The sequence below is a fragment of the Nyctibius grandis genome, chromosome 3, assembly GCF_013368605.1.
Source record: "Nyctibius grandis isolate bNycGra1 chromosome 3, bNycGra1.pri, whole genome shotgun sequence".
Classification (NCBI taxonomy): domain Eukaryota; kingdom Metazoa; phylum Chordata; class Aves; order Nyctibiiformes; family Nyctibiidae; genus Nyctibius; species Nyctibius grandis.
The window spans coordinates 27,812,702-27,834,441 of NC_090660.1; the positions used below are offsets into that span (position 1 = coordinate 27,812,702).

Consider the following 21,740-nt stretch of genomic DNA (forward strand, 5'->3'; position numbering starts at 1 on the left):
CCTATTGCTACAGGGCTCCTAATGGGCCTCGCTTTTGATAGCCCATCCTCTCCTTTCACAGACCATTTAGTTTGGTTTTATGTGTTCCCCAAGGGCAATTTTAAATCTTCAGCTTCATTTGCTGTATTAGACATTTGGAAGAGGGCTTTTGTTGTTGTTTTAAATAAAACTTTGCTGCCATGTGAGTACAGACCCCATGTTCAAGGTGGAACATCTAATAGTCCTAATTATATTCTGTTCATTAAACTGCATTAATGGAGCCAGCTGTTCCAGGAGCTTTGTTTATACTACTTACTTGTCTAATTGGATCAGTAAGGGTACTTGCATTGGCGTATGGCTTCGGTTCTACTCTGTGGTAAAAAGGAATGGAATTCTATTTTTCCTGTGAAAACGTGCTACAAACTTTAAACTAAGATTTAAAAAATCACGTGTAGTTTCCTTAGAAAGAGCTACCACCCTTTTTCAAAGCTGAATTTGTTAAATAGGTCTTATTCCTTAGAAAAGTAGGGAGATTACTGCGCCCTCAGCGACCATAGGAGCAGTTGCTGTCAGTTTAAGTGGAAAATATTCTGTGGTAGTACAAAGTACTCAGAAAGCTCTAGGTTGAAAAGCAAACAAGCAAAGGCAGACATGCGCGGGCACAGTCAGGTCCAACACATGACCCTGGTGCCGTCAGCCTCCCAGTAGTCTGGAGCCAAGGTAATGCTCATTATCTCTTTCTCTCACCCTAGAATAACCCCAGCAATAAATTGGTGAACACCAACAGCACCGTCACAGCGACACATATCAAGAAGTTCACTTTTGTTTGCATGGCATTGTCCTTAACGGTAAGAAAGCTTTGTTCAGCTCTCTGGCTTTCATCTAAACCAGAAAATTATCTCTTCTACCTAATGCTAAAAGCACTAGCAGTTCAAGAAAGGTGAGTTGTCTTTTCCTATGAAGCTCTGTTGCTTCTATCTGGAGGAGGGAGTGTGGTCATAGTACTGGAGTACTAAGAAAATCAACGTATCATTAACTCAGGCAAGATATCTTAAGGGCTAGAGTTATTTTATTTAATTCTCACTACTTTGCATTTCACGTCAGCCTCCACATGCAAGGAGATATCAGAGATCTGCTTTTCTTTTTTTCTCTTTTTTTTTTTTCAAATGAACAAAACTTCTGGTAACCAGCACATCAGGAAAATGAAAAACCGCATTTGTCTCATGTGTGGTGGGACAGCAGCCTGTTCCCGGGCATCCTTCAGCTACTGTGAACTGTGGGAAAGACAGCATGTGTCGAAACTGCAGTAGCTGTTCCCTGCCGCCTCACGTGGCACTGGTCTTCCATGCTGGGCGTACTTTTGTGCATGTTGGTTTTGTTTACTCTCAAAATGAACTAAAAAGGGCAATCCCAGAGACAGGGCTGACACTGACGAAAGGATCTAAAGCCTTGTCTGTGCCGGGGAGCATTGCGCAGGGCAGACATTCAGGGAGAAATTTTGCTGAGCTTGCAAAACGACCAGCTTGCATACATGCGTACAGTGCATCTACACCAAAAAAACTGTTTCTGGACAAGTGTATTTAGCAACAGACAGGAAGTTGTGGAAGAAAACTCATGTAGGTGGTGGAGATCATAGCAAATAATGGAGCAGATGACCAGGGTAAATGCAACTTCTGTTTCTGCATAGGATGGATTTACATGAGTGCTTGGAGCTAGTCAAGTCACCCTCTTCCCACTTGGCCTGGACTTGCACTAGCAACCATACCTCTGTCTGTGACAGACATTAGCAAACTTGTGATCCATGCACGGATTCCTAAGAAGTTCTGGGCTGGCTCCTGTCAGGGCACTGCCAGGCGCCAGGATCGCCGGGGTCAGTCATGGCAGGGCCTGGCAGCCAGGGCCAGTCCCACCCCCCAGCCTGGAGCAGGGCAGCCAGCAGGCACAGGGACAGCCCCAGCCCAGTGCAGGGCAGGCGGGGGGCACCGGGGCAGCCCCAACCCCTGGCACTGGGCACCTCCCTGGGGATGGTGATGGGCAGAGGCCAGGCTGGGACATGGGCCCACGGGTTGGCCTGGCTTGGTGGGGCCCATGGCTGGGCAGGGCAGGGCTGTGGGGAGCTGGAGACTGGCCCTGCTGTGGCATTCCTGGGGCAGGGGCTGATGGCCCTGGGGGTCTGACATGGGGTCCTGGGCCATGGGCAGGGTGGGGGGAGCCCCAAGGGAGACTGGGCAGGGACGGTCAGGGCTGGCGGTGCCCTCAGGGCCATGACAGCTCCTCGCCTCAGTACCTGCACTAGCAGGACAAAAGCCAAGGAGAACGTAGAAAATAAGTTTCTCACAGAAAAAGTCCTTCCTCATACTGGAAAAGTAAGTGGGAAATGCTGCAGTTGTTTTAGGGTACAGTGCTCAGAGTCCTAAAATTGAATCTGTTCATACCCCAGACAGGTTTTCTCTGTGTCCTCAGTGTTGCATACATTGCGTGGGGTAGCTGGCTGCTTTGTAACTCTCTTCTCCCCACGTTCACAAGTTTACTGTTGAGTAATGGAGGGCTGACATAATTTCTCTCTCCACTTCATTTTAGTGTAGAGCCTTTTTGACTGAGTTGCACATGGCCTATGCATGAAAGGAAACTAATGTGCATCAAAGGAAACCTTACAGTACACAAGCCTGAAGTATTTGTAACCATCCCCACTCCCTTGTCACAATCTGGGAAAGCGGGATATGGTACTCTGTCTTATTTCATAGGTGAAAACAAAACTACTCAATCCATCCATAGCTGAATTAGGAGATTTATTCTGCTCTTTATTTCCTCTACTTTTTACTTAAACAGCTACAACTGTCCATCAAAGACATGATGGACATGTCTTTTGCATGAGCCAATGTGGCATCTCTTCTGTCTACTAATTTCCTAGACTTAAGCATGAACTCTCTTTTCATGTGGCTTAGAGACCAACAGCTCTGTCTAACAACTTGTATTTCCTACAGCATGTAACAGAGACAGACCTATGCCTCCACTGAACTGGCCATTGTCTGGAAACTTTCCACGGCTTTCATGTTATTTACCATCACACACCTTGAGGTTTTCTCTTGTGTGCTGTGCCAGCCCGAGGTTATGTTCTGAACAGCTGGAGCCTCCCAGTTATTAAGAGACCCGCAGAGGGGAAAGCTTTCCTTTTTATAAATTGTTCTGAGAATACTATTTCAATCTCAAAGCTTTCTCTGAACTGACTATTTTCTTAACCCTTCTGGACATTTATCAGCTTAGTTGAGTTCTGATAGATCATGAGCTTCTTACATTACCATCACCATCCTCTGCAGAGTAATTTTTAATTACTGCAATAGGCTTTTGTTTTGTAACTTCACAGGACTTTTTTTTCCAAAGTTCTCCAGAGTACTTTCAAGGGCAATTCTTTCATAAGCTCATCATGAGAGATTTGTCTGCACTGAAATTCCAGAAACACTTTGGAGGTCCATAGCTTTTCCTGTCCTGTTTCTATTTTTGCCTACTAGTGTCAGATTCTTAGGGTTGCTTGTCAATGGGCAGAGCAGAAAAAAATAGACACATGAGCTCTAAAGACTCAGTTTGGTTCGAGGGCCTGAGCCTGCAAATGCTCCAGCACACAAGCTTGGTAGATGTTGGTATGACTCACGTTACCATTGCCGTAGGTTCTAAGGAACTGGGCTTCAAATTTGCCTCTGTTGCAGCCAGGTCAGGTGGTCACTGTGGCTGAGCTCCCATGGCCATCAGTGGTTGCTGTGTGTTTCTGGAGGGGCTCTACTGCAACAAATGGCAGTCAAACTAGTGGCATCGCTGTTGGTAACATATTGTTCTTCGGGATCAGGGGGAAAGTGGGAAACGGGCTCTCAGGCTGGCCAATAGATCAAAACAAGTCAAGTACTTATATATGTCATGTGAATCCATTCTCCAGTGGATGATCTATGGAAGGATTCCAGAAGACGGAAAGAGAAAGGAAGTCCATTACCCACTGGAAAAAATAAGTGAAACTTGTTGTATGAGTAACAACCATGCAGGAAAGTACCCTCTTAGTGTAAAACCCTGGGAAACCTCCCACTCATTGAAGACATGCTGTTTCGTAGAGCTGGAAGAAAAATGTCCTACATCCTTCCACAGACCAGTCATGCCTGCACAAGAAGTACTGTAAAACTACGACAACAGCAGAAGCCCTTTTTCACCCTTGTTGACAGTGCCGGTATTGCATCAGAGTAGGAAAAAAAAGGCATAGTTCTGTTAAGAAACATAACTTTGGGGGTTTTCTAAATCTTCATGGGATCTGAAAGGCTGCTCTTGAGCCTTCCCAGGCTGACTGGGCAGCATGCAAATATGTTCTGCTGAGTTTGATCATCAGTACTGTCTCATGGCTTTGAAGCATCAGGCGGGTATTAAAGCTGCATCTTCAAAAAAATGGGAATTAGTTGTATTGCTTAGTGATAACGTGTAGACAAGCTGTGTTATTTAAAGGCTGTAAATAGAAACCATTAGACTCTCAATATGTAAAAGAGCTGATGTGATTAGTCACATTGATGTGGTTTTGGTGGTAAGTAAACGGTGACTCCTTCCAACAGCCCTGTTTTGTGGCTATGTAACTGAATGTAAAATTTATATAGCAGAGGGGAGGGACTCAGCTGAAGAATTTTGTCCATACAATGAAGGGACTGGTTCTGATTTTAGAAAATAAGGCGTGCTTGGTAATTTACTCTCAGCTGAAAGAGTGTGCATAATGCTGCTTGCCATTATTTGTCACTTCATTGCCATTAGGCAGTTTGGGCAAAAATGCTTCTTTCTATATATAAGTAGAGATACTGCTCCAAATGCCAGTCTTGCTGCCATTGCTAGATAAGGCTGTTGAGCTAAACATTTTGGTTCAATGCTAGACCTGTTCAGGTGACCCTACAAATCAGCCCTGCAGTCTTTGCACAGTTGTAAACTAAGTGAAGACACGGACTCCTGAGAAAGAAATTGGTGCATTTATAGCACACATCCCTTTGGTTGTGGGATGTGTCAGCCTCCATACGTGCAGAAATCCCAAAATAATTTGTCCGAGTGCTAAATTACTGCATTTCTCCATGGCAGCAAAGGTTTGCTCTGTCAGGGGAGAGCTTTTCCTCGCTCGTGAGCTGTGTGTAGAGGGGCAGGCTGTGCGAGGAGTGAGCTACTCAAAGGAACCCTGCCTTCCCCAGGAGGAGTAACAGCAAATAGGCTGCTCTTCAGCAAGGGTTTTTCTCAGAATAGCAGCAGTGTCTTTGAGCTCAGACACCACAGTGCAGAATTCAGGGATTTTCCAAGGCAGCCTGAAGGACACAGCTACTGCCAAATTACCTTTCTCTTTCTTTCTTTTTTTTTTTAATTCTGTCCCCATTTCCCAGTTGGGCTCTTCCTTAAGTCTTCTGTGATGACACAGAGGTTGCAGTCAGTTAAGATCCTTTTCCCTGGCTAATTGGCAGCTGGCAGCCACGTGATTAGCGTTTGGTCATCTGCCTCCTGCCTCCTGCAAGGCTTTCCAGGCTGATTTCATGTTAGTTGGTGCCTGCTATCTGAAAGTGATGAGCAGAGTGCTCCTTTGGGAGGGTATAACATCCTTTGCTGCACCTGCTGCTGCCCACTCCACATGGCAGTTACAGCCATGCCCTCACCCACACATCAATGTGCAAATCCTGTGCAAGTTGGTGAAGTTGCATGCCCTAGGTTGAAAACAGGCCATCGATTGTGCAAACGGAACTAGGGAAAGCAGGACATTTAACTCTCTGAGGGGACTGGGAGTGGTGGCATCTGCACATCTCGGAGTCAGCTTGGAAGGCAAGTGCTATCTTACTTAAGAGCTGCAAGCACCCTCATTTAAGTCACTGCTATTGGGTTAAAAGCATGGCCAGCTCTATGTGGCTGAAGCAAGATCACTGCATGAGGAGAGTACAATATGCTGATCAGAGAAAGCAATTTCCCAGAGAAAGCAATTTCCCAGAGACCACTGTGAAAGTTCCCTAGCTCACTGACACTAAAAATGACCCAGAATAGTCTGTACTTACTTGTTTGTTTATACCAGGGAAGGAGCAATCAGTTCATACAGCAGTCGTTAGTGAACTATGCTCTTCAGTTCAGCTTCCTCTTCAAGCAACCCCAGCTGGGACAGACCACAGTGCTTCAGGGATACAATTCCAAACACCAGCTCCTGTTAGCTGCATGGTTCCTGTTAACTAAAGTGTCAGAAAGACACGTGGCCAGTTGTATCTTCATATTCCTGAGTGCTCTATGTATTACAACATGTTTTCTCTTACCAATAAGACAGGCTCAAGGTCCCAAGGGTGACACGCTGTGCGCACCGCGCCACGTTCAGCCATCTGTAACCAAGTTAATGGACAGCAGGAGAGCTGCACGGTACTCCTCAGTTTTAACGTGTTCTATTAGAAACAGTTCAAAGCTCTTCCCAGCTTTAAGTATAATAGCACCAGTGCTATCACAAAAGGAATTTTAATACTGCTTTGCTGTTTTTTTTTAAATGAACACATAGTTATGGACAGACAGGGAAAGCAGCAGTTTTCATGAATAAACAGACTGATTAAAGGGAGAAGCTAATTGTGTAGAATGCTATCATATTTAATTAGCAGACACTGCTTAAGAAACAAAATCCAGATGTTCAAGTTTGACCTGTGATTTTTCATTCCTTTCTATTCCAAAAGGAGACTGAAAGATAGAGTGGAGGGAAAGCTTTCACATTTACACCTGTATGTGTGTGGTTTATGCAAGGCTTACAAATTTCAGATTTAGTTGTAACAAACCACAGACAAACTTAGATTCATATCTGAACTTATTCTTTTGACAGGGGAAAAAACACATACTGATTTCTAAGGGCTCTTGCTGATGCACATCTGTAGTTTAAGGAGTTACTATTGGCAACTGTCTGTTTCTTTCGTATGCTGCAAGTTACCAGCCCCTTAGGAAGAGCAGCAGACAGGCATTGTGTCAGGTCTCTGGTGCTGACATCTTGTAGCACAGCAGCATAAGCTACCATCAGTTGGCAGTTATAATCATATATTAACGTATAGTGCATGTAATTATAAATATATATAAGTATATAATCACATGCAGAGTGTAGTTATATATAATTCTAAGTGGGGTTTTTTATATTATAAAGATCAGAAGTTTTAAGCTGCAGCATTTAACATGTTCGCCTGTTGATCTCCTATTTCCCCCCCAACCATGGGCAGAAAAGTGGGACAGACTGCTGGGGACAGTAGGCTTTTTAACTGATCTTGCAAGATTCAATAGAGGGATCCCATCACAGTCTTACAACAGCAGAGAGGGCTCCAGAGTCACAGGCTTTCTTTTGCTGGGTCCCTGTGATGGGATAATTCGGTTTCAGCCTGAAGAGGGGAGAAGAAAAGTCTCTGCCCCATTTGATGGCAGTTTACTGCAAGCCATCCGATCATTTGCCTAATCTCCAGTCATCATCTGCTTGATTATCTTCTATAATTAATCATCAAGCACCTAGGAGATAAGAAGAAAACCCTGATCAAGAACAAGGAAGCCAGTGTAGCAACGAAAATTCCCTGTATGAAAGAATTAAAGTATAGAATACAGGACTTCGTAGTTGCTGCTTTCTACTTATTTCTTAATTCTGTAAGAGCTAGAGCCAGTCACTGTGGAAGAGAAGCAGCTGTGTTTATTGAGGCTGAGAAGCCTCATCTGTTTAAAAGGCAAGTCCAGATGCCCAAGCTTTTGTGCTCTGCTTTGGATTTGGTTATGCCAAACTAAGAACTGTTAAGTGCCAAGTGGATACCATCTGCCGACTCCCCTGTCCTGTTGATCAGCAAGGCTTCACCAGCCAGTATAATATAGACACTGGCAGATAAAATTGGAGCCCACATGAGTGAAGACAGAATGTTCATACCAACTCAGCATATTATTGAACTAACATTGGTTTATTGACATATTGCAACTCTGATGCTATGCATCTACCAAACAGTTTTTACTCAGTAGTTGTTTAATTTCCAGTTGAACTCTGCAAATCTTGTTATTTCCCAGCTATTAGTTCTGTAGCTGATTTTTCCCATGAGGGATACCAAAGACCATCCAGTTTTCAGTAGTCCCATTTGATCTCAAATTTTCAATCCCTAGTTTAATAAATATACCATTTCATGTAACTTTCTGCATTTACCTATAAGTTCATTTTCCACATGATAAAGTATCCCGAGCAGAGCTCTTGCATATGTAAGACACTGATGTATTTGATATTTTCAGCTACACTGTCCTGCTAAACAATGAGACATAAAGCAATTGTTGGTAAAGGACAGAAGTTAAAGAAGTCTTTGCATCTCTGCAGCAGGACTGACTGCCATCCTACCAGGCATCCTTAGCTTGCATTCAGGGTAATACAAATTAGGCTTGCCTATTGAGAAACGCCAAGGAATATGTTCCTGTTTTACTGATGAAACCTTTTGAAGGCAGAAGAGGAGTCTCCATAGCGTGATAGAACTGCATGGCAGTTCCATGCAGTGGGCATCTCATGCTGCATGTCAGCTGGTTGGTTTGTGGAGTCCCACACAGGCTGACATTTAGTCTTAGCCAACTCACTTAATGAGTTGCGATACATACAAAAGTATCATGTGCCTCATTTTGTTTCCATGTTTGGAGACCAAACACCTGAAGGGTCTTATTTCAAGGCTGGGAGATTGCATTCAGGACCTGACAGGAGATTAGCTTGAATTTTTAGATGCCTCAGGCAGCTTCACTGTAGCCAGAGGGTGTGCAAAGAAGTATTTTAAAATAGAATTTGCCACAAGCAGTATATGTGAACATACTTTCACGAAAATGTAGTTAATTTTTTTCCCCTTTCCTAAAGAAAATAAGGTCAGTTACCACTACTACTGTGAAATCAGCGTTAGACTGTCAGGTACCAAGAAAATACAGGAATACTAGAATTTATGCCCTCACCTTCATGCATTTTAGCAAACAGAGTGAGAAGGTTTCCGTGTACACACTTGATTGTTTGGTGAAGATCAACCTAGAGTAGAGCAAAGTGATTTGCAAATTCTGACCAATGCAAGAGACTATCAGGGCTTTTACTCCATTATTCCTCTTTCGCTCTCACTTAAAAGACCTTCATCCAAGTATTTGCTGCCTCATCCCCATGGTTTCAAGTGATTCAGGTGCTGGAAAGGGGAACAAGAAAAAGCAAGGGATGCTGTTTTTATTTCCTTTTGACTGATGCCACAGTTGTTCTCTCTGTATTGAGAGAGGGTGGCTACCTGAGAAAATCACCCAGTTATTACAACTCTTACAGCGTTCATAGCTATACACATTCCAGGCTGCTAATGCTGGTTCTTAATTCACAAACTGAAGAAAGTATTTTCAGAACAAAGTGGTAATTTCTGAGGTCCTTAATTTAGACATTCCTCTGTGATTTACACCTAACTTGCATGCAATGCTGAAATCTTCCCACTTGCCCATCTTGACTCTCATAGAGATGACTGATAGCAGATATTCAGAAGATGGCCCGCCAGGGCCAAGCTGGGAATTGGGAAAGGGGACGGGATTGCGGGTGGGCAACATGAGAGTATTTAATACTAAAGAGAGAGCCAAATATGTATTTTTTGTGCAGTGACAGTGCAGGACATCCTAGCAGCTGAACAAGTAGTTACAAAGGGACTGAAGTTAACAAAGCTTCATTTTTTCATGAATTTGTGGCTCATGGTCGAGGAAATATCATCATGGTCTGAAAAGGAGAAGCCATACTTTTAACTTGCTTGGCCTTTCAGATACTCTACATCTTCCCTACAACAGGGGAATGCAATATGACACCCAGTTACAAACCTCATTAATCTCTTCTAGCTTGAGGATTTGGCTACTATAGCATTTCTACCTTACTAGAAGAAACAGCTTAGCCACACCATGGAAAACAGGATTCATTGTGATGATTTATTTCATGTAAACAATGAAATCTGTGAGTTTATCAGTGTTCATGTGCTCAAACTATAACATTGCACAGACTAAGTTACTCTGTAGAAATCAAAAATTTGAATTCTGGATCAGAAAGGTAACATGACTTCTGATGGCAATGATGCTTTTCCGTTTTTGAGGTGCTTGTATTTGACAAACATGGCCAGTGACATGAGCTAGAGTTTTGCAGCATTGTAGTTCTAGCACATCAGTTACCAGCTACTGCACTAGAATTTATAAATGGAAGATTGCTTAAAAGCCAACTTTCTTAAAGTGGCTTGTGTTACTACATTAACTAGGATATGGCTTTGTTGTTTTCTAAAGCTGAGCAAGGTTATATGATTTTTGTGTGGATTTTTGTTTGTTTTTTGAGGACATTAAGTCTGACTATGGAACTTCAGCGTTTGAATAATAATTGAAATTTTTCAATGTATCATACGATAACAAATCATAGATTAATACTGCCTATCCTCATTCCCCTTCCACCAAATTTAAAGCAATCGTACTTTATAGCGCATTGTCCAGTTCATCCAGATTAAAGCAGTAGTTCATCCTCCCCTGTCCAAGGTCATGTTTACAGCTCTCCTCAAAAGGAGATTTTTCCTGAATATCTCCTTTTCTCCTTGTGAGAATAATTAATTCCCCATGTGTAGTGCTGAAGAGCTTCAGACTCAGCGTAGCTACTGCAGTGTATCCCTCCATTCCTGGTATTTGTTGCTTGCTTTCAGGAATACCCTTTTAATAGCAAAGAAGAGCTTAGGCATGGCTGGCAATTGGCTTTAACAGAACCGAAGTACTGTATAACATTATTTAGCCTTCCATGTAGTTTTTCTTCCCAAGTTTACAGATGAATGAAGGGAAACATGCACAGGAACTGTGTCTTGCTGCCACTGTATGCACCTGTGACATTCAGTGTCACAGGTCAAAAAGCAGCCAAAAGTTTAAACCATTGCAGAGGCCGCTGGGTTTGTGTTCAAGGTTCATTCATTTTTTCCTATCTTTTATTGTCTGTCTTTATTTTATATCTCTGCATTGCTTTATTATCAAAGGTTTCAGCTGGGCTTTATTAGAGTCATGGGATAATAGGACTGACAGGCAGTAAAATCCACAGGAAGAAATGTTGCAGCAAGAAACCGGTCCCTTTCAGAGGACACAACCCCAGCTACTGACAATGCCAGTATCTGGAGTTCCCTGGGTGACTGAGTTCAGTGTCATTACCTCTCGTGAGTACACAAAGAAAGGAAATTAAAAAATAGGAACAGATTTCCCCCACACTCCCCAATCTTATTTCATTAATGGCTTCATTACAGCCTCATTGTATTAAGGAGATTTCACAAGTCCTATCTAGGATATTCACATTTTAAAAACCAGCATTAACTTCTAAGACTAAATCCACATTCTTTTGACTTTACTGTCATACACTATATGGATGCCAAGGACAGCTTTTAGAATAATACCACCCATCCAGTGGATGAGTTTGTTTCACTGCTTTGATTTTGCCCATCTCTGAACTCCCAGATTGTTTTTTTGTCTTCAGGCTGCTGGCACAAAAATGACAATTGCAAAATGACATATTGCTCAAGAAGCTTTTTACCTTTTCAAGGTTAAGTTTAGTTCCCGTTTCAGTAAAGATTATTTCAGACATCAGTGGACGCATTCTTGACTGTTCAAGAAGATGCTGGACCACCAGAGGCTGACTTTATAAAATCCTCACAAGGGCATTGTCCCATCCATGGTACTGCACTGAGCCTTCGTCCTGGAACAAAGGATTTCTGTTTGCACCAGCGAGGTGGAGACTGATGTCTCCTTCATGATTGTTCAGGTTTCACACAAAGGGTCTATTCTGCATGAGTGGCTGGAGCAAGCAGAAAAGGGTCAAAAATTGTCACTGCAGCAAACTCCGTAATCACAATAGGAAGCAGCAAGGGCTGCAGAAAACTTGGGACAGAAGAAAATGACTAAGTTATGAAGCTGACAATTTTCAAAGAGAGCCTAGGAATCTGCCAGCTTTTGTTTATTCGAGCTTTTTAAAGTGAGGCGGTACCCAGTAAAATATCCTGCTTTCTGTAAAAAATAAAGTGGCATAATTCAACAGGGAGATATAATGACTGTCTTAATTTAGTGACCCAACCCAGCCTGAAAAATACCACCTAAGTATTTGCAGCACATAGCTAGAGGGAAAGCAGATGTGGCATCATGTAACTGCTATCCAAGAGTCAGTGTATTGTGCAGCTGCTGGACCTAGCTTTATTTCTGAAGAACATCATGCTCCATCACTCTGAACTGTAAGGAAAGCTGGGGGAGGCGGGGGGAGACTTAGATCTGTAGAAACCAGCTATTTCAGGGGAAGATGTGAAGTTAGGGAGTTTTCCCACAGGCAGGCTCTGGTTTCTTTTGCTCCCCCTGCTGCTTGACAAATTTTATGACAGCTGTTCTCAGCTTTACACCACCCTTTGCAGAACACAAAGTTCACAGAAATCTGTACTGACTTGCGTGTGCCTGAGGGATAATTGCTATAAGAGAATGTCCTTGTGATCCAAGTCATCAGCATTATGATAAACCACTTTCAAATACAACTGCGGTCTGACACTTTTACTGCACACAGATCCAGGTCTTTTTCTTTCATGGGATCACAGGATCGTTCAGGTTGGAAGGGCCTCAGGAGTTTATCATCAGGTCCAGACTCTGGCTCAGAGCAGGGTCAGCTGTAAGGTCAGGGCAGGTTCCCTGGGGCTTTGGCCAGTCTGGTCTTGAAAACCTTACATCTCCCACAAAAGAACAGGACCCGCTTTCTAACCACTTCAGAATTACAGGACACATGAGCACATCATCCTGATAAATCCCAACGAAGTGTCAGACTGTGGGAACCTTCAATGCCTCCATTTGGGCTGATCAAATTTTTTTTCTTTTTAAATCTTAAAAGCTGTAGATCAAATACTCCTCAAAACTGCCAAAACTGGGGTGGCTATGCAAAGACCACTCTCTGACATGACTTACAGCAAAGATAGCATAGCATTCTGCATGTCCGTTCCAGTGCAAGCCAGGCTGTGGTATGCAGCAAGCTTCCATAGCCCGCCAGTGATGCTGGCCTCTAGTGTCATAGCAATTCCTCCACACCAGCAATTCCTCCACAGTTTCCAAAGAACTTCATGATTGTTTATAGCAGTGTGCTTAAAAAAAAACAAACACAACAAAAAAAAAAAACCCTGAGTCTTTGAAGGCAACAAGTTTTTCACTTGATTATTTTCATGTTAAACTCACATGTGATTTCCTGTCAACAGGGAATAATGTCTTTATAATAAAACCTAAACTTTTTCATTTCTTGGTCCACAATAAAACACAAAATCCTTTATTTGTGTAAACTGATCAGTAGTTGGATCTCTTTCTTTCCTAAGAACACTGTTGAACATTTTCCATGTTGTTCAACTACTTGAGAGAATGCGTAATGGAATGAGTGCTTCAGGAGGTATTAGGAATTTGTATTCTGTTGCACAGCTATATTCAACGCGGAAACACACTCCCAAGTGTAGTCTGAAAAGGGGTGTAACTAATAACTATTTCTATAGTTTCAGTACTAGTAGTTAACAGTTCAAAACTTGTTAAGTTTTATTCTTCTTCATAAAAATACAGCAGAGAAGTACAGTTTCCTTGAACATTAAGATGCTAGAGTAAGTTTTTGAGTGACAAGCCCCAGTACTACACAGTCATTTAAAGAACTAAATTTTCAAGGTCAATGAAGGTATGGATTTGGAATAGCCATAGGAACAGCACTAACAAATTCAACAGTTTTTTTTCTTTTCCAGCATCTTGCAAAATAGGATGTTAGAACAGAGGAGTCAAATTCAGTTTTTCACACTGTGATGCAAGTAAGAACAAGATACTCTTTTGACTTACAAACTTATCTGTGAGATCAGCTCATCTTGTAAGCGTGATACAAGCTCTGAAAGGAGACAGAATTATGGAAGTTCTTTTTATGTGAGAAAGAGGGAGGCCATGGCAATGTTTGGCAAATCAGGAGATCAGACCACACAAGACTCAAGCTACTTTTTATTTATTTATTGCACACTTCAAAAGGCAAAATCATATGCCTTATATTCTTCCATATTAATAGAAGTGATAAACTTAACTGGTACTATCCCAAAGATCTGAGGTGCAATTCAAAGCTGAGATGTGTAATAAGGTGTAAAGTAGATTTCCTCTGCCCTCACTGGGCACTACATAGCATAAATGGTAATAGAGAGGTCATCAATAAGGCATGGGTTAAATTAGTTAAGATGCAGTCCTCAGTACATACACAGAACAATACTCTGAGGGTAAAACACCTCTCTTGGACAGCCATACTTCTGCAAATACAGCAAGTTCAACAAATGATAGGAAACATCTGCTGAGAGTTGTTTTGCAGGAGAAAAATATGAACTGCATTTCATCACAGAATAACCTTTAACAGGTTAATGGTACCCTTCCCCATGGTAAAATCTGTTGTTCCAGGCTCATTCCAGGCTGGTATATGTCTAACCCATTTTTAAAAACATCCGTTTTGGATTCCATAGTTTCTTTCTGAGGAACATAGAGCCATATCGTGTCTTTGTCATCAGGCAATGTTTCTTCTAACTACTGGAGGCTGCACTGAAGTCTAGAAATGCTGTACTGTTGTTTATAGCTTGCTGGAGTACTCTTTTGTGCCTTGTATTTATCAATGAATGTCCCAAAAGACAGGCAGCTTTCTACAAATGCCAAAAAGCGAATCAGTCTTGCACCCTGCAGATTACTGCACACACGACAATAGCCTTTGCTAGCATAATGTATTATAACGCATTATGTAGTGGCTCTCTGAGGTTTAGTAATCCCTGTCAGCAACCAGAATAAATGGAAATAGCTTCCAGGAGATGCAGGGCCTATGAAAAGACTGTTAGTTTTCAAGAACTACTAGCATTCAAACTCACACATGCCACATCTGAAACTAAATCTCATGGACAGTCTTCCATTACAATTAGTTATAAAAGTCAAATACATGAAGTGTATTTAAGAGATTAAAGAGAAGCTGGACTGAGCACTAGCAGTTTGATACCTTCCCTACTGAAACAAAGACTTGGTGCGTTCTCTCAGGTTTGTTGACAGCAGAAGTTTTTTATGTGTAACCTTTTAATATGCCTAGACGCTGAACTTACTAGCTGAGAATAGCAAGGTTCCACACAAAAGTAAACACACGTACTTATGGAGAGTGTCTAAGCCATGAGTCAGAGGGTTTTTGACTTTAATGCACAACTGGATTGGAAAAAAAAAAAAATCACTAATATTAGATATGTTATATGCACAATATAATGCTGCATGGGATGAAGGTGCATGACAGTTACTGAGCTCCTGAAGCCATAACTGCCAGCAGCTCAGACCACGCAGCCGGGGAAGGCCATCTCTTCCTCTGCGCTTGCCCTGCTCTTCGTGCCTTTCCTTAGGCAACCCCCAGTGACCTTTAGCAGGCAGACGCTACTAGTCTAGCTGGAGCTTTGGTCTGATCTAGTACAGCTGTACTGGTTTTCTTATGGTGCTGTAAATTATTGACATATTTAGTAAAGTCTTTCAGATTTACTACTGTAGATCAGTTAAAGGCACATTACCCAATAGCACAACCCTTCAGATCAGTTCAGATGATTAAAACACTTTCAGAAATGCTTAGGCTACTGTTGTTTGTACAGAGATAACACCACAATAATAAATACTACTGTCTTTACTCAGGCCTGCGTATTCTCTGTAGTGTTCCACTCTCCTGTTTGTATCTTCATTTTTTCCTGTTTTTTTAAAGCACTCATCACTGTCCATTTGAAGTTCCGGTTAAATGATCAAAAGCTTTAACAAAACTATCCTTTAATATCATGCTGCACTCATACCATAAGATAACAGAAAATCAAATCAACTCTGTCGCTGAAGTTCCACAAGCAAAATCCTTCCTCCCAAAATATTAAAAAGCTTCAGCCTCAGTGGAGTTGCCAAATACAATACTCCTAAAGCCATTGCAGCCAACTGCAATTGCAACCTGAAGCTGCAGTGCCATCATGCATGCGCGTTGCTAGCCTGTGCGGAAGCTTTTGCTGTTTCATCTTCACCTCTTGATTAGATTAAATTAACATATAATGTAACCCTACCCAAGCCTATTTATTCTATTTTTAAACTTGCAGACACAGAGACATAAGGGGGAGGGGGAAACAGTGTTTAACTAAAAGAAAGATAGGAGACATACTACAGGTAAACCTACTTCCTAAAAATCTTTCCTGATGCAAGCCCCAAGAAGTTAGCACTGCTTACTCTAGTAGATCTCGTCTCTAATTGTGTGTGCCATGCTTTTTGTTTCACTGGACTACTTGCATCATTCCATCAGTTACCATCTTCTCCAGCCTCCTTTCTGATCAGTCTTCACCCTTTACCAAGGTAATCACAAACATCATACAGACCACTCAGCATCACAAAAAAGCTAAGACGTCATCCTATTTTCAGTATACCTTATCTGTAATAAAATGAGTAGCCGAAATACCTTCCCCCCTCTGCATGTTTAGTGTTACTTTTTTCCTGAAGTAGAAGATTTTCTTTTTCTCCTACTACATTTTGAATTTGTCTTTGAAATAATATGGAAACTTCCCAAGTTGCAAGCACTCTAGAAGGTTAATTGCAGAGGGCTTGCATGATGCAAAGCATTAATTTCTTTTCCTGAGGCTTTGTTCCCTGTGGGCAATAAGAATATCATCTGCTCATAAGATGACAGAGAAGAATCTCCGAATCTCTTAGCAAAATAAAACTAGTTATCAATATTGCAACCAAAAAGATGGAAACACACTGAGACAGAAATAGAAGGTCCTGCTGCTGCTATGCCTCACCTCCTCAAAATGCTTAATCTTAAGCTTAGCAGTCACTGCTGTCTTTACCCACCAGCTGCTATGTAAGAAGTGCTCTTTGGAGCCATTTATCACCACTAACTCTCTGCTGATCGGGGGCGGGGGGGGCGGGGCGAGGAGTGGAGAAGACTGCAGTTTGCAACAGCTGAGGGGGAAGGACTGCATACCACCTGGGTATAAGTCATAACCCCTGATTTGCAAACTGACCTTCCTCCTGGAGGAGCTGGATGGAGATTGAGTCTCCTTATTAAGGCCAGAAACAAACTTTAACTTCAAAGAGAAGAGGACTGAGAACAATGTTTTTGGTCACTTATTTGCTTGCCTGTCTAACCATGTTAGACTACTCTTCCAAACGGCTGTTGAAGAAGGAAAGACTGCTCTATTTGCCTTTTGCTAGCAGTAGGCAGACTCTTCTCTTAACATAAGTGTGTAGAATCTTGCAGCGGCAGTAACTGTACTGCTGATGGCATTGTGCAGTACAAGCAGTGTAAAAGTCTTTGCTTTCATGAAAACAGCAAACTATAATTGAAGAGTGGACATCTTTGCATCTTATTTTGTTTATTGGACTTTGAAGAAAGATTTGACAAAATATGCCCTGTATGGTTGCTTCTGAGGTCATTTGCAGTAAGAGTACAAATCACTGCAGTCTGCCTAGTGGTGTCTGCAGCAATGAAAGAATTTGCTCTGTCACTGACCAGTTAATTTTTAATAACTGGATTCTCAACCACACAACCTTCTCTGCTCTAGATTGTCCCGTCTGCTTCAGTTGTACCCTGTACAAGTAGTTTGGCAAGGAGAGAGAAGTGCTGGCTAAAGCAGAAAAAAATCCATGCTCAGTTCATTCGTCTCCTGCTCTTACCTTCCTCCACTTAGTATTCTCTGTGTAAGTGTTGGAGATGCACCGCAAGACAGCATCAAATTAGTCAAGTAAAACATTCAATTGTGAAAAGTAAATAGTGGTTCCTACCCTAAGAAGTGGAGGAGAAAACTGAAGATGAATCTTTTTGCAGGAAGGTGAAATGTTTTGTTCACTGCACAGGGTGGTCAGAACACGAGACCACAGGCCACTCGGTCACAGGCCTTGGGAAACATCTGCGTTCTGGGTACTTGTAGGCTAAACAGAAAGGACAATCTCTGGCACGCAACCAAAGAATGAGAGTGAAATCCCAGCTGTCTTGGAGGTGGTAGGACATCAAAGACTAGCTTTAAAAGCCATCTGAACATGTGACAGCTGGATAAAAAGAGAAGAGCTAGATACTATGATACTAGCTTGTAGGCTATATTATAAGAGAGTGGTTATAAAGTCTTACAGAGCCATCAGATTGTACAGCCAGTGCACATAATTTAGCTGGTACAGTGGTTTGTAACCTGACAAGAGCAGTGCCAGAGCATTTAAGATCCCAAGTTTTGCCCCATTCAGTCAGCTCGCTTCCTTAATATCTGCTTTACTGCGAGAACAAGAGGAAGAGATAACTTTTTTAATTACAAAACCAAGTTAAATAACAAAGTAGTTATACTTGAAAGGATGTCAGGTACCCCTTCTTACAGGAAAAGTCCTATAAGTGCTGTAGGCACTGTTCTTCAGTGAGTGCCTTGAACCAAAGTGGGACCTGCCAGCTGCCAACAGCCCCCTCAGCTCGGACTGAAGCCCTGCCTCAGTGTTGACCAAAAAATTAAACAGTATGTACCACCACTGTACCTTTTGTTGCAAGTTTTTTATGGAAGTTTTGCTTTTGTGTATGGACTAAACAGCTCACTCTTTAATAAAAATAACAAGACTTAGTGGTTTTGTGGCCTGAGGGCACCGTGTCTACAGGGCTATGCTGAGCACCTTTGCCTTGCTATCATCAGGCATATTACCTACCAACAGTACTAGTATCAGCAGCATGTTTAAACCACTACTCTTAGATTTAGGTCAGATCTCTGATTCTTGGAGTACTTGAAACCTTTAGTTACTAAAATATTTGATAATCTGTTTAGGAATATGGGTGTCTTAACCAGTCTGTAAAAAATCAAATTTCTTACTGTTTTTGTAACAATTAGACCATTCAAAGTACAACCATTTGCAGGCACCATAAAAATTCTTCCTATATGCATCCATCTTGGTATGTGAGGAACATGAAGAGTAGGAATTGCTTCTGCAGTTACCATGCCTCTCTTATGTTCACTTGTGTACTCTGTGTATTTGAATGCAAGTTAAGTATAAATATACAGTATGTGTATTTATCATCAGTACAGTTACCTACCCATCAGTAAACAAATGTTTTAGAGCAGGAGGGCCTATCTTTTGTTGTGCTTCCCTTATGAAATATAAACATCTCTTAATTCTGTTTTTCCTAGCTCTGTTTTGTGATGTTTTGGACGCCAAATGTGTCAGAGAAGATTTTAGTTGACATAATTGGAGTAGACTTCGCTTTTGCAGAGCTGTGTGTTGTTCCTTTACGCATCTTCTCCTTCTTCCCAATTCCAGGTAAAAAACAAGACAAGAAAAACTCTGTAACCTCAAAACCAAACGCCCTGTGAGGCATGGTCATAGAGTCTGTCATGGCTGTACACGTAAGAGTGGCTAAATGCATGCCTAGCATAAGTAACACCGTTTTTATTGAAGCTGGTGTAGACCAAGACTATTTACATTGGTGGTCAAGATACAAATGTTGCAGTAAGAGCAGTCTGTCATTAGGCAGATTTCTGACTGTCAAAAGTAAAGCCTGAATTTTATCTATTGTAGTTGACCAAGAACACCCACATGAATTGCAGTAGCGATACATGTGTGCTAAGACTGAAATTAACTATTTGGAATAGCATCTAGGACCACCTCCGCAGTAACATCATCTCCATTAGTCTCCCCTTCTGCTGTCAGACTCAATGGCTATTTCAGATATCATCAGAGCGTAAATAATATAGAATAAAAGTTAATGCCCCTATTCAAGAGAGAGACAAGCTTGACAGCAGTAATCAAAATGTTTCCCCTCATAAAATTTCTGTCTTCTGTAATTAAATGCTACATCATGTAGTGTTTTCTGCTTATATGACAAGACAGTTTTGCAATAAAGGTAAACTACAAATACAAGAATAGGTACATGCAGATATCTCTTTTTTTGTGCCTAGCTGTTACACCATAGACCACACAGAAGCTAGACGGAAAATTTTCCTTGGTATGATTTCTCTTTAGGGAAGGGGATAGGATTTTTTTAATGAAGAAAACAGAATGGGCCATCTAATGAATTGGTTCCAAGAGAGCAGCTCTTAGAAAGGATTGCTGACCATAACTGGCTTTTTTTTTTGCCAAAAATCAGTATATTAAAGCAATTTGGATACAAGATCTACTTCATTTCTAGTAGGGTTTCCCAGTGTGCAAAATTAACAGCAACAAGTTTCACCATGGTTATTTCTGAACAGTGCTGTCTGAATGAAAAAGCTTCATATCAGATGATTGACTTTTTTTTTACTACTCTTGCCTCTCTTTCTCCCCATCCCCTTCCCCTGTTTGTGAACAGTGACTGTCAGAGCACACTTGACTGGTTGGCTGATGACTCTGAAGAAGACATTTGTGTTGGCACCCAGCTCAGTGCTGCGGATTATCGTCCTCATCGCTAGTCTCATTGTGCTGCCTTACTTGGGGTAAATCATTATTCTCCACAGAGCCAATGGGTTTACTTTCTTCTTCATTCCTGTTCCCTGCCACTTTATAGCTTGAATTTGCATAGCTCAGAACATTTTCCCCAAATACTAACCATAATATAAAACATAAATAGTGTCAATATCCGGAAAAGAAAGATTTACAAAATTACAAGCGTGACTTGTCTAGGCAGGCACGATAGTGACGTCCCTTTTGAAAAAATATGCAAACGTCAAAGGGGCAAAAACGTGTCCAAAGGGGAATTTATTTCCATGTTACTAAATGCACTGTTAAGAAAGCTAATGGAAGAATATCTTGTTTATAAGTTAAATAATCTATTCTACAGCACTCTGTACAAGACTTTAAATTCTTCGTCCATAATTTGATTCAGAATGTGGCTCTTCTACTAAACAGTGAAGCCATTAAGAAACAAAAAAGTCCTTTAAAATACCAGTTATTCTCTTTGCCAGTGTATTATGTCTTTGAAGGAAATATTTCTAACAACAGATTGGTTCTATATATCAGTGAAAATATAATTATGAATCATGCATTCTCACACAACCATGACTACTTTCTTTTTATGCCACCCACAGAGTTCATGGAGCCACTCTTGGAGTAGGATCTCTTCTAGCTGGTTTTATAGGAGAATCCACCATGGTTGCAATAGCAGCCTGTTACGTCTATCGGAAACAGGTAAGAATGAGTCTCTGCGGGATCTGGGGAAAGCAGTTCATGAAGATAGTAGACTTTAGTTCAGATTGAGAGTACACTTTTGAAATGTAACTTCCAAGAATCCCCACTTACAGAATTTGGTTTGCTTCCTCGTGTGGTCTTAGGAGCTTGTGACTTGGGAGGTCTTTGGGTTGAAATAAAACCAAAAGGTGCCCTCCAGCCGCTAGTGGGCATTCAGGCCATGGGATCAGGCCATAGCACACGCTGGTCTGAAGTGAACCTCTTGCTCATCAAAACATGTATCATGGGTATCATGTCCTTACCATCACCTTTTTTGCACTGTAGATCTGCTGCTACAGTACAACATAGCTTCTTTATGTAGATGTAGGAACTACTCATCCAAGCTTATTATATATATATGTGTATGTATATATATGTGTATATATACTTTTATTTCTTTATAAAACCAGCTCTGCTGAAAATGGACAAAAAGTACAGTTGCTTATTTTTTTGCCATCTGAAGAAGTGGCTTAAAACAAGATACACTCCTGCAGCAGCAGAGGATAAGAGCTTACAAATACTTAAACAGGCAAGGATTTCTCATAGACATACTTTTTAGATATTTCACACACTAC

General features: G+C 41.5%; 1 protein-coding gene across 2 annotated transcripts in view; it reads left to right on the plus strand.

Moving 5' to 3' along the window:
• ANKH (ANKH inorganic pyrophosphate transport regulator) overlaps window positions 1-21,740 on the plus strand; it is a 111,361-nt gene that overhangs the window by 81,739 nt on the left and 7,882 nt on the right. For both annotated transcript variants that reach the window (XM_068396770.1, XM_068396771.1), the window contains 4 exons: window positions 732-827; window positions 19,155-19,284; window positions 20,312-20,435; window positions 21,027-21,126. In XM_068396770.1, the coding sequence (XP_068252871.1) occupies window positions 732-827; window positions 19,155-19,284; window positions 20,312-20,435; window positions 21,027-21,126 (450 nt within the window). The remainder of the gene's footprint in view (window positions 1-731; window positions 828-19,154; window positions 19,285-20,311; window positions 20,436-21,026; window positions 21,127-21,740) is intronic.